This window comes from Bemisia tabaci, chromosome 1 (assembly GCF_918797505.1).
Source record: "Bemisia tabaci chromosome 1, PGI_BMITA_v3".
In the NCBI taxonomy this organism is placed as follows: Eukaryota; Metazoa; Arthropoda; class Insecta; order Hemiptera; family Aleyrodidae; genus Bemisia; species Bemisia tabaci.
This window is the reverse complement of record NC_092793.1, coordinates 86,223,920-86,242,264: the sequence shown is the minus strand read 5'-3', so window position 1 is coordinate 86,242,264 and position 18,345 is coordinate 86,223,920. Positions and strand designations below refer to the sequence as shown.

Here is an 18,345-nt window from a genome sequence, read left to right as displayed (position 1 = left end):
ATACACAACTCTTGCGATTTTTTACAGATATTCGATGGTTCTTTTAGATTGGCATTGGAAAAATCTAACAGACATGACTGGAGCACATCGATTCGTTTGTGATTATTCTCGCAAAATCAATTTTTGAAGTCCACGAGTCGATTTATTGACTGGACGTATTGACTTCTTGTGATTTATATGGAAAATCGATTTTTTGATCAGGAATGAAATTGGTTACTTACAGTCCGAGGGTGGAGATATGCACCTTACATGGTCGGAGCACGCCGTGTCCACGTACTTTTACACGTAGAATCATTTTTAAGGTTGACGAGTCGATTTATCGATTGCGGTCATACTCGGCCAACTCGAGGGACAGTTTATCTTCCTTCAAATATGCTGATCCGGAATTCTCATACTGTTCCATAAAAAGGTAGATGCGTGTATGTATCTCCTTAAATCATTTTAAGTGAAGTCATTCATTCACTCATTCACTCTGGTGTCAATGGATTTGGTTCCAAACACATGAAGTCAATATGACCAGTCAATAAATCGACTCGTGGACTTCAAAAATTGATTTTGCGAGAATAATCACAAACGAATCGATGTGCTCCAGTCATGTCTGTTAGATTTTTCCAATGCCAATCTAAAAGAACCATCGAATATCCGTAAAAAATCGCAAGAGTTGTGTATGTCAGATCGATATATTGACGCGTCGACGTTTAAAATTGATTCTACGTGCAGAATTACGTAAGAATTGATGTGCTCCAATCATGAAGGGTACATTTCTCCGATCTTGGACGGAGAGACACCGATCTCAATCCCGATAAGCCATCGATTTTCCGCAAAAAATCGCATCAATTCAATACAATTGATCGATATATCGACTTATCGAGGTTAAACATCGATTCCACGTATAAAAATTCGTAAGAGTCGATGTGCTCCAATCATGTTGGGTACATATCTCCGATCTCGGATGGAGCAAACCCGATTTTAATTCCGCTAAGTCATCGATTTTCCGTAAAAAGTCGCAAAAATTCGATACAAACTGTAGATAAATCGACTCGTCAATGTTAAAAATCAATTTTCCGTGTCAAAATACATAGGGTTACATGTGCTTCAGTCATTTCAGGTGCATTTATTCATTCATGAATCGAAAATAAACAATTTCGATCCTGAAATAGCATCGATTTTCCTTAAAAAATCGTTCAAAATCGATTTAACTGATCATTATATCGATTCGGCAACGTTAAAAATCGATTCTACGTGTAAAAACACGTAGGAATCCATTTGCTACACATGCGTAAACAACGATAAGAACCCCGCCGATACATCAATTCTACAAGAAAACAGCAAAAAATTAGGCCAGATTGTGACCCCTTTGCCCCCCCCCCCCCCCCGTAACTCGAAAACGGTTCCTATACTCATCTTGAAATTTTTTCCTGTGTTTTCTGTTACTATATAAGCCTCCATTTAAACCTTGGTCCGATGGTCGAATTGAATACCTAAAAAGGGGCCAAATTTTGGGAGGCTCTTTTGACAGTGTTATAAGTATTCATCACGTTTGCTTGTATTCAGTAGGTATCAGCTGTGCTTGTATCAGTCAAAGTTTTCAAACTTCCCCAAATGATTGAATATAGTGTTGCCAAATGTGCCTGTTATTTTCTTACCTACTTAGTTTAATGACATGATTACATTATTTTTGTCAGTGGCGTGGCGTGAATTGCGATGTATCGATTGTTAAGCCATTTAAACCTATGGAAAAGGATCGATAAACAGGGTGTTCGTAGCGAACACCTTAATAATCGATTCTTTACCACGGATTCAAATGGGGCTATATCGAAAATCGATCATTCACGCCACGCCACTGATTTTTGTGGGAAAAAGAGAAAAAAATCAACCTGAAATCACAACTAATAAGGCTTACGAGGGTCTCTGACCCTCTCGTGACCCCTTCATTTTAAATACAGTGTTGCCGACACGCCTGGAAAAATCAGTTTTTTTAGCAATAATCCAAGGATAAATATGTACCTAGGTATAGATTCACACAAGCTCCCTCCAAAAATCGACTGTATACTTACAGATACTAGCGACGCATATTTTATTTTTTAACCCTGGGCCTAGGTAACTAGACTAAGGTCTATCCTTTCTTTACTTCCGAATTTCAATGTTGCGTGAAATGAAAGCTGAAAAATTCAAATGTACACAACAATATGATGAGGTTTCCGAGGATCAGCATGAGAAAAGGATTAACACTTGGATTTGGTCATATTGCAAGTCTTTAATAAAATGGAAAAGGCACTTCAAAAAATAAAAAAATTAACCACAGTAAAATATCACCGAAAATTAACATCCAAACTAAACTTCACAAGAGACAAGAGAAAAAAGAAGGGCGAAAAACAAAAAACTCATAAAAAATACAAAAAAATTCGACCAGTTTTCGTCGGAGACATGTTGGTTTGCGAACTGTTCTCGGAGTTTCCCCTCAATTGTTGTAACTCACTCCTTCGATGCCCGTGTCCACAAGTCGAAGAGATCAGAGTTTTTCAGAGCAAGACCTACAGACAGAAAAAGCAACATAACTTTGTTATGCGCAGCCAGACGCAGATGAGACTTTAAAATTCAGAATCTACATGGAATATGCAATCAATATAACTTGTCAGGAAAATACGACAATGTACGTTCTTTTAAAAAAACGTCTTTAAAGTTCTAGGAAAAGAGGAAAATAGTAATGTTAATGTTGAGTTCCATCGATAAAAATGTTCAATAGTAATGTTTAAAAGTTGAAAAAAGGATTCTTATGATGAAATATATATTGAAGAACTTACCAGGAGTGTTTGTAGCCATTGTTATCACCAACCGGACATTTGGTATGTACCGTAATCCTATCACAACACTAGCGCATCATCGGCTACCGGTGTCACCGCGCGCGCGGAGCCTATCTCATCACCTATCCTTACGCCAATTCGATGCAAATCATTAACCAATATTAAAATAATAGGTACCACCAATTTAACCTTTTTTCGTATATCTCATTACTTTTTCCATTTTATATGTTTGAAAATTTGACTTACTTCCATTCGACACTTCGTTCCCTACCAAATTTATGTGAACACCTGTAAGATAATATAAATCTTGTATGTATACGTATTTTAATTTGCTTGGTTGATTCTTGAACCGGTTTATTTCAGAATATTTCAAACTTCGGAGGAGTTTTTTACATCCATTGGTATGAAGCCTATGCCACCTGAGTTTTGGAAATATTCTTTAATAGAAAAACCGACTAACAGGCCGGTGGCTTGTAAAGCATCGGCATGGGATTTTTGTAACTCAAAAGACTTTAGGTGAGTTTGTAATTTTGCTTCTTCTCATTACTTTGTAACGAATTCGCAACTATGTAAGGGTGTGAATATCCAAGAGATTTATTGTCATCCCCTCTAAGAAAATTCTCCGCCCGCCTTCCTAAAAAATATGCCTTTCTGTGAGATAAAGTTTTTGCTCCCCACATTCCGAGAAAGTGCCCTCCCCGAAGAAAATGAATGACGGGGAGGGGAAGAGAAGGAGAAGGTGCCATCTCTACTTTTTGAGAATGTGTAGCTCAGTCAGGACTGATGTCAGAGACTAACCCTCTGTACCAAGTCCAGACCTCAGTCGCTCTTACCTAAGAGATGGATAATGGATATCCATCATCCATCTCTGAGGTAAGTGGTGCTACACGCAGGTGAGCCTTCCTCCTGACGTCAGTGGCTCTTCTTACCTCAGCAAAACTGATCACTTACGCAAGTCCTTCTCATGACCTCAGTGCTGACCTCTAACCTAAGTGTTGGATCAAGTCCTCAAAACTTACCTCAGAGCCAATTTCACTGACGTCAGAGCAATCTGCCACTGACCTGACACTTGCAATTTTTACCAGGGTACTAGCTGATTTCCTTTTGATGAAAGAACAGTTCACCCTTGAGAGGGAGTAACTAGGGGAGCGAGAAAGTAAAAAATCGGGACAAAGACGCAGGCGAAGCCACAGGGAGCTCATTCATTTAATAACGAATTTGAAGTGGTGAGACGTGAGAATCATAAATTTGCAACTTTGCATTGGAATGTTGCCGAATTTCACCGGAAAATTGTGGTCAATTTTATCGAGTTGCGAAGAAAATTCATTGAAATTTTCGGAAAATTAAAGGATGAACATTATTAAAAACCAATTCGATTTACCTGTAAATTTGATCCTGTATTTTGAAGCAGTAAGGACCAACTCCGGGTATATGAGCTTTGGACGCAGAGAAAGATGCAAAAGCCATACAACTGTTGTACCTCAAAATGTTGGTCATGAAGACGGGTTTGGAGAAGAGGTCACGAAGTTGGTCGCTGATTTCAGGCTCCGCCAGTCGAAGAAGATCATTGTGACAGCATGTGTTGAAATGACCGTTCACCTGCTCACTTTTGAAATGCAAAGCATCACAGTATTGGCACTTCACAGTTAACAGCCCAAGATTATTTTCGGGAAAATCTCTTTCATTAACATCGTAAATGCTCCGTCGAAACGAATACGGTAAATCAAGCACCAGTCGCATTTCGCCACGCCGCTCGATGAGCCGCGAGGAGGGGTTGCGAAAAACATGCCCACGCCTCGCAGGACGCCCACGCTTTGAACACGGATTCTCCATGACTGAAGACAAAAAAATTGCGAGACAACGACGGTCGACGGTGCACTACGCTTCCGCAGTAAATCCATCATCCACGGCCATTTCCAGGGAAACGAACTAACCGGGCAGCCGAGTCATCAGCTGACCGAGAACGAGCAGCACGGGGAAAACGAAAAACCGCGCATCTCCCGACAGGACCAACAGGACAACCGTTTTTCCCGGGGAGACGAGGGGGGCCGGGCACGCCGGCCGATCCCTATATTTTTCCCGCCGTCGGGGGACCGGGACGGTCGAGCCGGTACCACCCGCGCACGGATCGGCCCGGCGGTTCGCGCTGAATTTTGACGCAAAGAAAAGGCTTACGGAATTATATATGGTGATGATGATGATGATGACGGTGACGGTGACGGTGACGGTGACGTTGACGTTGACGGTGACGGTGACGGTGACGATGACGATGACGATGACGATGACGATGACGATGACGATGACGATGACGATGACGATGACGATGACGATGACGATGACGATGACGATGACGATGACGATGACGATGACGATGACGATGACGATGACGATGACGATGACGATGACGACGACGACGACGATGACGATGACGATGATGATGATAGCTCCCCCCAGTATACATTTGCAGCTGTAAACGGAACCAATTTGTTTTAATGACATTTCCGGCTAAATCATGGGCTTTCCCAGGAAGGCAGCCTCTCGTCTCTCTGGGGCTCTGCTGTTGCCAGATAAGTTTCTTTTTCAGCACTTTTCCCAATTCAAATCCATGTAAAATATTCACATTTGTCGCACAATCTCGCAACGTCTCGAGTAAAATAGAAAAAATGTGGAATTGACTGAAAGTCTGAATCCTTCAAAGTTTATATTAATGATTCTAGTTATTCATTTCTCTGCATTATTCCTCTTCCAAAGTGTATAAACTGTTATCGCAGAGAAATCGGAGAGATAGTTTGTTTACTTACTATTTGGATTTGCTCATCATTTGCAGGATAAAACAGTGCACAGAGATTACAATGAGTGATTTATTACGGACTCACCATGAAATGTCACACATTCAGTACTATCTTCAGTACGCTCACCAACCTTTACTGTTTAGAGATGGCGCCAATCCTGGTAAGAATTTTTTCAATGGAAATTGTGTCCACCCTCTTATCATAACCTCTCCCTCTAGTCCTTACTTGATCACTGGGGTGCGGCTTATTCCGGCGGTGTTGTGAAATGCGTGCGTACCTGTTGACAATTGGTTTTATTCGTAAAATAAATAAGGCTCACTGTGCTCACACGCGTCACTGGCGGAGGGCTTCGCCCCTGGTCCCCCGGTCACTCGCTACGCGAATTTTGCTGGCATTAATACTTAGATAACTTCCTTGACGATAATTTTAAATATGTTACCAGTCATGATTCGTAAATGTATGCAGATATCATAAAATTATTCCACAATTAGTCATTTTCCGTTTAATAACCTGTGTGAGACCTTCAGACTTCTTCAAAGCAAAACGACCACTCCCCGTCTAAACCTTAACTCATGTGGAAGTAAGCCGCTAATATCAAAACTATCCAAAATTCCACTAGAAAGTTAAGAGGCTCCCTCTCCTCATCGACAATGACACTGTTGACATTGCAGCACGTTCATTGATTTGTCTGGTAGTACCTATACAGGCAGGGTGATTCAAAAGTCCCTTCCATCCCCTTTCACTTCCTAAGTACCTAATAGAGGTAAAGATTTGAAACTTGGGGGATGTCCTTAGGTCAAAAGGAGCTACTTTTTACACGGAAAAAAAAATATTTGCTAAAATGGCAAAAAATGGTTTGCGATTCATGCAATTCGCTTTTTTGCTAAAATGCCCACCCTTTTGTCGCGAATGGCAGAACAATTTGAAAAATTGTAATTTTATTGTGCAAAAATAGCAAACTAAGATTTTGCGAAAATGACGTGACTAGTTTATACTGTTATCGCTAAAATGTTTGCTAGATTTGCAAAGTGTTTGCCGAATTAGCGTATGGTTTTGCTCTTTTTACTAATTATTTTGCGAAACTTATTAAAATCAATCGCTACTTTAGCAAACTCAATATTGCGATTTTCACCACCTCATAAATTGCTGTTTTTACAAGATATACAGGGTGTACCAAAAGTCCGTCCCACCCCTGCTAACTTTTGAACGAATTGAGCTAGGGTAATGAAACTTTGGGAATGTTCCTATCTCAAAGGAGACCATCTTTTGGGGGAGGGGGGTCAAAATTTTGGTCCCCCCCAGGGGGGGCGCGGGAACCCCAACTTTTTTTTTCAAATGGCAACCCCTATCTTGTGATACCTCATTCGAAAGAGCATAAAAAACTAAGAATTTTGGCGCAAATTGCAGATCAATATCTTAATTTTTGACCGAGTTATGATAGGCCAAAGGTCAAATTTGACCTATTTTCAAAAAATCATAACTCCGGTTCAAATTATCGTAAAGAAAAAAATAAAACGGGAAAATTTACCAAATTGTGTCCGCTTTTAAGTAAAAATTGCAGAAATCACTTCGTTTTAATTTTAAGGGGGGCTCGGACCCCCAAATACGTCAATTCATAGGTCATTCAATTTTCCCACGAAATAAGCCAATTTCCCCTAGATTTGCCTCCACATCATCTCAGGAAGGTCAAAATCAGTTCAACATTACGTTGGCAAGTCCCCAAATTTCGGGAAAAGTAAAAAAAAAACGAAATTTAAAGGTTTAAATTTCGTTTTTTTTAACTTTTCCCGAAATTTGGGGACTTGCCAACGTAATGTTGAGCTGATTTTGACCTCCCTGAGATGACGTGGAGGCAAATCTAGGGGAAATTGGCTTATTTCGCGGGAAAATTGAATGACCTTTGAATTGACGTATTTGGGGGTCCCAACCCCCTTAAAATTAAAACGAAGTGATTTCTGCAATTTTTACTTAAAAGCGGACACAATTTGGTAAATTTTCCCGTTTTATTTTTTTCTTTACGATAATTTGAACCGGAGTTATGATTTTTTGAAAATAGGTCAAATTTGACCTTTGGCCTATCATAACTCGGTCAAAAATTAAGATATTGATCTGCAATTTGCGCCAAAATTCTTAGTTTTTTATGCTCTTTCGAATGAGGTATCACAAGATAGGGGTTGCCATTTGAAAAAAAAAGCTGGGGTTCCCGGGCCCCCCCTGGGGGGGGCCAAAATTTTGACCCCCCTCCCCCAAAAGATGGTCCACTTTGAGATAGGAACATTCCCAAAGTTTCATTACCCTAGCTCAATTCGTTCAAAAGTTAGCAGGGGTGGGACGGACTTTTGGTACACCCTGTATTGTGAATGTAGCGTTATTATTGCGATTATAACAGTTAAAAAAGTTATTTGTACAATTTAATTTTGTTGAATTAGCAAATTGTGTAAAATTGCTGATTTTGCAAAATTATTGTTAAGTTAGAAATCTCATTTTGCGATTTTCGCAACAGCAAAATACAACCGTGTACGCGCGCTCTGGGAGACGTTTTTGGTACTGATGATCTTTACTGGTACCAACTATTATATGAATCCATCAATGAACTTGTATATTACGGACTCAGAGGCCTGCGATAGTTTAACAGATTGACTGTAGGGGCCCATTCATATCAAGCTTGGATGGTCTAGTGGTAAAGTGCTGGACCTCGGACATTAACTGCATCACGAGGCGTGGGTTCCATAGGACGGCGCGGATTTTAAGGTAAGTAGAAACTCTTCGATCCACCTCTTGGCCCCTTGAGCCCTCGTCCCACGATCAAATGAACTCATCAAATAGTCATCAAATGCAAGATGGCGGGTTCATCAACATTTGACGGCCCATTAACATTTGATAGCGAATTTGGGCGAAAACCAGTCGCCATCTTGCATTCAATGACTATTTGATAAGTTCATTTGATCGTGGGACAAGGGCTTAACGCAGCTGCACATTCGAAAGAGGAATAGTACCGAAAAAGTCTCCTAGAGCGCGCGCACACGGTTGTATTTTGCTATTGCGAAAATCGCAAAATGAGATTTCTAACCTAACAATCATTTTGCAAAACCAGCAAATTTATTCGGCGATTTTCGCATCGCTCATATGTGAGTGTACTAGCAATTTTCACATTGCGAAAATCGCATTTTTTTATCATGCTTATCCAGCAAAAATTTGTTTTGTTGTTTTGCCACCCACATTGCAAGTCCTGTTTTTAGCAATATTAAATTTCTATTTTACCCACCCTCCTGGGTATTACAGCAATGTTTTTTTCCGTGAGGCCCCCTGAAATTTTCAGGGGGTCCCCTTGAGGGAGCAACGGACCCCAACTTTTTTTCAAGATTCCCCTTTGTGGTATCTCGTTCGAAAGAGCCTAAAAATAAAAAAACTTTTTGAGCAAACCCGAAGTCAATATCTCAAACAGTTTCAAAATGGCGGCCGGTTAAAGTTCAAGATGGCCGAAGATTGACACCGGTTGTTCGTCAACGGATTTGCGCGAAAGTCGGTATCCGCGGGGGTATTTTGACATAAGGAGGACGAATTTGACTTGAGATTTTAAAGAAAACAAAAATTTCCCAAATGGCCGCCTGTTAAATTTTAAAAGGGCCGAAAATTATTTTTTTTAGAAATCTAATTTCAAATGTGTTGATATACCCCCAAGTCCCAAGTTTCAGCAAAAAACCGAGTAGGCAATTTTCGGCCATTTTGAACTTCAACCGGCGGCCATTTTAAAAATTTCGTTTTTTTTAAAAATCTTACCTACGTCAAAGTCGTTTTTCTCGTGTGAAAATACCTTCAGATACCGATTTTCGGGCAAACCCATTGACAAACAACCGGTGTCAATTTCCGGCCATCTTGAACTTTAACCGGCCGCCATTTTGAAACGGTTTGAAATATTGACTTCAGGTTTGCGCAAAATGTTTTCTATTTTTATGCTCTTTCGAATGAGATATCACAAAGGGGGTCTTCTCATTTGAAAAAAAAAGTTGGGGTCCGTTGCTCCCTCAAGGGGCCCTCTGAAAGTATTAGGGGGACTATAAAGTAGCTCCTTTTTACCTACGGACATCCCCCAAGTTTCAAATCTTTACCTCAGTTAGATAAAATGTTAGAAGCAGTGGAAAGGACTTTTGGATCATTCAATAGAAATGACTTCAATACTAATTTCACTGCATAATGTTGATATTTCTCCATTAAAAACATCAAACCCTAGTGTAATAAATGAATTTTTCAAAGAATAAGTAATAAACAAAATAAATTAAAGTGATAGTGCCAGATATTTTAATCAGACCTAATTTACGTATGGGCTGATCACACTCGTTTTAATGTAGTGTTTTTTTAGCCTTGGTTTTAATTTTTTATTTGTGTTTAGCGGAGGAAAAAGGGTGACCAGCCGAAACGTCCTGCATTTTGTGGTTACTAATTTTAGCCTTGTTTCCCACTGATTTTTTGTTTTTTTTGTCGTATATGTCTCAAGCTATCATACCTTACCTCCGTTCCTCTTGTATTTTGCAACATCAGTCGCGTAAATCGATAAACCGAGGGGTTCTAGCACATCCAGAGCCTAACAGCTTCCATCCGAAGCAAATCGGTCCAATAGTTTCCGAGATCGAAGAAGGACTAACTGGGTCATATTCAGAAAAAAAGAAACGCAGCGCGATTACAGTGTTACAAAAATGTTGCTTCTTCATTATGATCTTGAAAATCTGTCAAAATAGCAAATAGTTGTCATTTCCCGCCAACACATTGTTTATAAAAAAGGAAAATAATAGTGTAAATTTCAATACCTTACATATATTAAGTATTTTTAAAGGAAAAGAAAAAGTTGCACGATTTTGAAACACACTGTAATCGCGCTGGTTCCTTTTTGCTAAATGTAATCCAACTGCCAAAGGCAAAGACGAAAATAAGTCGTTATCAATTCGAGGTAAATTTTGCAACGTCGGTAGTGCAAAGCGGAAGATCAAGGGATGCTGGCACATCTGGAGCCTAAGAGCTGCAATTTAAAACAAATTCAAAGTAAATTGACCCAGTAGTTCCCTAGATCGAAAGAGGACTAACTGTCTTACGGTACACAGTGGGTTTTAACTAAATCTAATTAAGAAAATGAAAGTCCCCATATCTGAAAGCGGAAAGGTACAGCGAAACACCTCAGGAAAACATCCTCGCTGAAAAGAAAATCATTCGCTGGGCCGTTTTTTTTTTGCCCCCCCCCCCCAAGCCAAAATGGCGGCTGATATGCGCCGCCGCGGGGTGCAAATGTTACAACTCCCTCACAATGTCAAGTGACACATCGATTCCTATGTAATTTTGGTCGTAGAATCCGAATATGAGGTCAGAAATCCCTCACGACTAAAAGAGATCGCGCAAATTCAAGATGGCGGCCAAAAATTGGCCCCGGGGTAAAAATTCTCAATTCCAGCTTTTGGTGACGAGTCCGATGTCTTTTTTTATGTTTCTTGGGTCATAGGATCCAAATTTGAGGTCAAAAATTCCCTTCTGGCCGACAGGGATCCCTCAAATCCAAGATGGCGGCCAAAATGGGTTCCAAAAATAATTTGTTGGGCCGGTTTTTGTTCTTGTTTTTTTTTTTTTTTTTTTTTAAATTATCTTTTAAATTTAATCACAGTTTTTTCTCAAGACATTAACGAAGACTCAACTGTATGAATGCAATCATCATGTAGACATGATTTATCTGAATACGAATACATCATGTAGTAATAATAGAAGTATTATGTATCAATATAAGAATAAATAATTTAACTTGATTTAATTTTTGTAAATGGAAACTTGAATTTAGTTTGCTCTATTTAGTTTGCGCTAGTTTTTTTGTGAAGCAGGGGACTACAGCCCCTCCTAGGCAAAAAGGTCAAACATTATTTGTAAGAATAGAGCATTCTTGGTGTGGTTGGCGCCGTTCTAACAGTGAAATTCTGAGTTTTTATTTAAATAGTTGATGAAAACGTTACAATCAAGGTGCTGAGGGACGAATCTTACCTTCCGGCCCACAGGGACACAGTTTGGATCCCAGTTCCTGATTATGTGGTCCAAAAAACATGTAAAAAGACACCTCACTCGACTATACGCGTCTTTCGGAAATAATATGTCATCCCCAAAATGGAAGCCATTTTGGATTTGAGGGATCCCTGTCGGCCAGAAGGGAATTTTCGACTTCAAATTTGGATCCTATGACCCAAGAAACATAAAAAAAGACATCGGACTCGTCACCAAAAGCTGGAATTGAGAATTTTTACCTCGGGGCCAATTTTTGGCCGCCATCTTGAATTTGCGCGATCTCTTTTAGTCGTGAGGGATTTCTGACCTCATATTCGGATTCTACGACCAAAATTACATAGGAATCGATGTGTCACTTGACATTGTGAGGGAGTTGTAACATTTGCACCCCGCGGCGGCGCATATCAGCCGCCATTTTGGCTTGGGGGGGGGGGGGCAAAAAAAAGGCCCAGCGAATGATTTTCTTTTCAGCGAGGATGTTTTCCTGAAGTGTTTCGCTGTACTTTTCCGCTTTCAGATATGGGGACTTTCATTTTCTTAATTAGATTTAGTTAAAACCCACTGTGGGTAACCCGAAAATGTGTCAATTTAAATCTAGGTCAATTTTGTAACGTCGGGCTCGCAAATCTAAAAATCAGCTGAGGGTAGAGTCCCTTTATACTGAGAGTCAAGACAATTCGGCTCATGGATGTCACAAACGGGAATAAAGATTACAGAAATTGAACGTTTTTCGTAATCTTTGATCGGCCCATTCTCAAATGCCTTTCTCCGTTCCTCCTCTCATTCTGTTTGTTCCTTGCCGAACCCGTAATTCCCTGGTCCATTCCAGATTATAATCTTTGCAACTGGTGAAAATGTAATCTTTATTCCCGTTTGTGACACTGTGTAGGCCTAAAATACGGGAACCAATCAGAAATGGATTCAAATTGTCTTGACTCTCAGTATAAAGGGACTCTAGCCGAGGGGTGCTGACAAATCTACAGGGTGCTCTGGAAAAAACGATGGACACCTTGCGGACACTGTGCACTCGTTTTTGGAACGCCCACGCACCCACTCCTGATTGTCCCCGCACCCACTCTTGCGTATCCTCGCACCCTCTCCTGCGAGTCTCCATGTCCACCCAAGTAGGTATTTCCAACCAAAAAGTTGCGACTAACTTTGAAACTAAGGAGCTGGACTTTTCCTTCAGACATCTTTCTTTAGACCCCAGGGTGTCCCAAATTTTAACCATCCAAAAAATTTTCTCGGAACATCGATGTTCGGTGGTTTCATTGTCTTTTTATGGTTAACATTTAATGAAACATTATGGTTTGAGTAGCATAAAATATAAGGATTAAGCAAAGAGAAGCAACATGTTTTACCATGTTTAATTAGAGTATCAATTCATGCCGAAGCTTTTCAAACCATCAGGGTTCATCTTCAGGGCGAAAATTAATAAACGAAAAACAAACAAACGCAAGACAAATTAACCAGTAAGCACTACATTGCAGAAGTTTAGTGAAAATACCAAAAAGAAAGAAACAGTAACAATACAGGACTAGAGAACAGTACACCGAGTGAGGTGATAGACACTATTAGTGGCGACGTCATCATAGGGATTCTCCATTATATCCAAACAATAACATTGGCATATAACCTCTTTCAATGCTACCAACGCGAAAAAATCGATATATATCGCTTTTCTGTGACGTGGCACCAATAGCGTCCTATAAGGAGCTCGAATAACTAGTGAACAAATCAGCAGAGCCAAAGGAGGGTAGGTATTCTTCAAGCAGTAGGTAGGTACGCTAATGGAGATGTTGCATGTGTGAGGAATTTGCGATTTGACTAACGATTCTAACGTAAAAGTTTGCGAGAAACACAATGATACCACTGGTTTTCTCTGAAATCAACTCTCAGGCTCAAAAAAAGCTCTCAAGTTGAGGCCAAAATGGAGGGGATATCCCACGCTTTCCTGTGAGTCCACGTCTACATCAAGATACAGTCCCCTATACCCACAGTTACGACAACTCACTTTTGGTTGGGCTGAAAGTGGCCAAAAAAAAAATCCAATTCTGATTGGTTCTCGCTCATGGAGTCACAAACGAGTGCACCAAGATGGCGGTGACTCGAATGTGAACAAAAATTAGAAAATATTATCTAATTGTGGTTTTTCAAGAGTAAATTGTTGAAAAAAGATTAAGAAATTATTCACAAACCAATCTCATTTTCGTTATAATTGATTAATTCTGTTGATGTCGTTGTTTTGGGATGACAGACATCGCAGGATTCCTTATCCTTATCCCTCAATATCGTTCGTTTGGGTGCACTCGTTTGTGCCTCCATGGCCAGCCAAGGCCGGCTGCCAGTCAGCTGATAATCGAGTTGTCTACTCTGGGTATAAAGGGACTCTACATCAAGACAAACTCTCCATGCAAAGATAGGGAGCAAACACATTAGCAGGGTTGATGTGTTTTCAGTTATGGAGTCCCCAATTAAAATGGCAGCCCTGTCAATGTATTTGCTCCCTATCTTTGCATGGAGAGTTTGTCTTGATGTAGACGTGGACTCTCAGGCTCAGGATAGCGTGGGATACCTATCTTCTCCATTTTGGCCTCAACTTGATAGAGCTTTTTATGAGCTTGGGTGTTGATTTCAGAGAAAACCAGTGGCACCGTCGTGTTTCTCGCGAACTTTTAAGTAAGAATCTGTGGTCAAATCGTAAATTCCTCACACATGCATCATCTCCAGTATGCACAAGAGTGCAGCACCGAACAGAGCACTAGAGATTACAACATAAGTTAATCAAAGGATTAGCAGCACTATCAATATCCAACTGGATATTTAACAAATTTTGACCGGACGGTATTCTTTTCCTAATTTCAAATTTTTCCAGTACTTGCAACATTTTTCGGTCGCTTGATGCGTTTGCTGCTTGGTTTTCGTTTATAAATTTTTGCCCTGAAGATGAACCCTGGCGATTTGAAAAGCTTCGGCATGAATTGATACCTTAAATATACATGGTAAAACGTATAACATGGTTCTCTTTGCTTAATCCTAAGCATTATTTTAATGTCCCTAAATTTGAGCGAAATCGGATGATTTTTAGTGCTGCCGGAACGCGTTTTTAGTCGCGGCGAAAATTTTTGAGACTCGCCTTTTTAGCGTTTTGGTCACAACTTTGAAAGGCAGTTAGCAGCAATTTTAGGCATCAAATTGTTTTTTATCGTGACTCTGCATAGTATACTTACAAGTAATACTGTTTGTTTTACCATGTTGTTGTTAATGTTTGTTATCCATTCTAGGACGACATACAACTAGGCGGGACACCAAGAATGACAGCGACCTATCCCAGCTTATACCTAACTGGCTCTTTACCTAGAGGTGGTCAAGGCTCTTAGACCCCCTTCGGTGAGGTGCCTTCCTGTGACCGACCCCCTTGATCAGGTGTCTCTCTGACACTCCTGCCCTCCCCCCTTATTAAAAAGTATCTAGCTCTGACCACGGTTATTCACCTCTTTACTATTAACTTTATATCTTGACATTCCTCATTTAGGATTTCATGAAGCTATTGCTGATGCGGTCCTCTTATCTGTATCCACACCTCGCCACATGCATAGGATTGGACTTCAAAACAACATCACAGATGACCCTGGTGCGTATGCTTGTAAATAGTAGGCATTTCCGGTGTGAGAGGAGCCACATTCTACGGATGCTTTTCAAAGGCAATCTTTCAGAATAATCCCATTAGGTTTACAGTAATTTCAACAGGTATCTTCGGAGATTATTTTTGTCAACGATACCACGTGACATTATTATTTTTGTCAAAGACATACTTAGGCGTCTTTGAATTGAATAAGTATGAACGATTCATTTCGAACGAATACCGTGGACCGGGGAGAATAGGAATCGCGGGGTGAATAGGAACGATTTTGAAAAATTTTCGTTTTCGGCCCACTGTGCGGCGCGTATCTGCGCTATGAAAATGTTGGTGGCGCCAATATGTTCGGGTGCAGAGACAACACCACTGACCGTGATACTGTGATAAGTGATGTCCAACGTTTTTTTTCCACCGACCAACAGATGTAAACATAACCTCAAACAACAAACTGATCACCCGCGACTTTTGGGGGGCTGCGAGTGTGATCTATCAGGGGCATAATAACTTAAGGTAAGTCAAATTTTCAATTACATTTTGTTCTCTTATACAGGGTGTTCGAAAAGTCCCCTCCCCCTCTAACTTTTGACCTAATTGAGGTAGAGATTTGAAACTTGTAGGGTGTTCCTAGATCAAAGGGAGCTACTTTTTGACCCCCCCCCAAAAAAAAAAAAATTTAGGGGGCCCCCCTTGGGAGGGGGGGGGGTTTACGGACCCTAACTTTTTTTTTTTCAAATGGGAAGACCCCCTTCGTGATACCTCGTTCGAAAGATCATAAAAAAAGAAAATTTTTCGCGCAAACCCGAAGTCATTATCTCAAACCTTTTCAAAATGGCGGCCGGTCAAAGTTCAAAATGGCCGAAAATTGGCACCTCTGCTATTTGCACATGGATTTGCTTGAAACTCGGTATCTGGGGGTATTTTGGCACCAGGAAGACGAATTTGACGTTAGATTTTTAAAAAGAAACCCTAATTCTTTAAAATGGCCGCCGGTTCAGGCTCAAAGTGGCCGAAAATTTGACAAACTCGATTTTTTGCCAATGGATTCACCTGAATTCGGTATCTGGAGGTATTTTGACCCGAGAAGAACGAATTTGACGTTAGATTTTTAAACAAACCCTAATTTTTCAAAATGGCCGCCGATGAAAGTTCAAAATGGTAAACAATTGGCAACCTCGACTTTTTGCCGATGGATTCGCCTGGAACTCGGTGTTTGGGGGTATCTGGGTAGGAGGAAAACGATAAGCTCAGTTTCAGGCGAATCCATCGGCAAAAAGTCGAGGTTGCCAATTGTTGACCATTTTCATTTAATCGGAGGCCATTTTAAAAATGGTAAATTTCATTTACCGAATTTCAGGTGAATCCATTGACAAAAAATCGAGTTTGTCAAATTTTCGGCCACTTTGAGCCTGAACCGGCGGCCATTTTGAAGAATTAGGGTTTTTTTTTAAAAAATCTAACGTCAAATTCGTTTTTCTGGTGCCAAAATACCCCCAGATACCGAGTTTCAAGCAAATCCATGTGCAAATAGCAGAGGTGCCAATTTTCGGCCATTTTGAACTTTGACCGGCCGCCATTATGAAAAGGTTTGAGATAATGACTTCGGGTTTGCGCGAAAAATTTTCTTTTTTTATGCTCTTTCGAACGAGGTATCACAAAGGGGGTCTTCGCATTTGAAAAAAAAGTTAGGGTCCGTAACCCCCTCCCCTCCCAAGGGGGGCCCCCTAAAATTTTTTTTTTTTGGGGGGGGGAGTCAAAAAGTAGCTCCCTTTGATCTAGGAACACCCTCCAAGTTTCAAATCTCTACCTCAATTAGGTCAAAAGTTAGAGGGGGGCAGGGGACTTTTCGAACACCCTGTATGTTGTTGATGACTTTGCAGGAAATTTTCAATGTTAATCTCGGTTTCTGTACTGAGTGCTCCAAAAATAAAAATCACATGCTGAAAATTGATGATTTTGGGGTGAATAGGAATGCCGCTCCTATTCACATCCTGCATCATATTAATGTCATAGAAGCTGTTTTTGATGCTTCTATTTGAAAATTCTGAATAAATTTTGAACGCATTTTCTGTTTTTGGTTCTGACATGCATGTCTCTCCTTCTTAGATCAACAAATGCCGAGAATATACGTCCCTGCCCCTTTTGTGGCCATGTTATTGTGCCGTAGGCACTTACTTACCTACTTAGCCAGTGCCTGGGTAACCTAGAGTACCTGTATAGCGAGAGTATCGACAGATGTGAAACGCCGAAAATCCATCAGGCCTTCACCGGTGCCTCCGCGAATAAAGTTAGGGCCCAGAAATGCAGCCAACCTATGAATTTCAATTATCTAGAGCGATTTACTAATACAATTGTTATGAACTACGTTTATAAAACACGTATTTGACTTAGTTTTTGCATAACTTTACTCATTTTTGCGGAAGAACGCTCATTTATATACATTCTTAGCCATTTTGGTTAGAATTGGAATCTGCAGACTGGCAGTGAAATTTTGTGCGCTAGAAGTTGGTTAGAAGGGTGGCTGCACTTTTGGGCCCTAAGCCCTCCATGAAGCGATCTGTCCATACTCTCGCTATACGGGTACTCTAGGGTAACCAAGCCCCTTTTATTCTTTTATTTTTCTAGTTTTTAAGTTTTGACAAAACTTACACTTCTTCTTTTATTCCAATAGTTTATAAGTGTTTTTCATTTCTCGGTAATCGTAGCCTTGTTGACTGATTAAGTAGGCTCCTTTATGTCAAAGGCTAGTTTATTTTTTATTAGCATGTAGGTATTTTTTTAACAGATTCCTTTGATACCTTGCACCTAGTTCAAAGATACTCAAAAACTGTGTAAATTAACTTTAAGTCTTGTTCCTATACTTATTTATTTTTCTAATTCATTACATTTGATCATGAATATGAAATGCATTTTTTTTTTTTTCATTAAAAATTGTTGTTTTGGTCATTTTTTCCAAAATTTTGTTCTCTCGATTCTTTTTTAAAACTCCGCCACCATTCCTATTCTCCCCGCATGCGTTCCTATTCACCCCACCCCGGGGTGAATAGGAATAAACCATAAAAATAAAAAAAGGGGGGGA

General features: G+C 40.2%; 1 protein-coding gene across 1 annotated transcript in view; it reads left to right on the top strand.

Moving 5' to 3' along the window:
* The window catches only part of LOC109031665 (angiotensin-converting enzyme), a 115,649-nt gene that overhangs the window by 44,207 nt on the left and 53,097 nt on the right, over window positions 1-18,345 (top strand). The window contains exons 7-9 of the mRNA XM_072296650.1: window positions 3,168-3,320; window positions 5,632-5,756; window positions 15,165-15,263. Coding sequence (XP_072152751.1) covers window positions 3,168-3,320; window positions 5,632-5,756; window positions 15,165-15,263 — 377 coding nt within the window. The remainder of the gene's footprint in view (window positions 1-3,167; window positions 3,321-5,631; window positions 5,757-15,164; window positions 15,264-18,345) is intronic.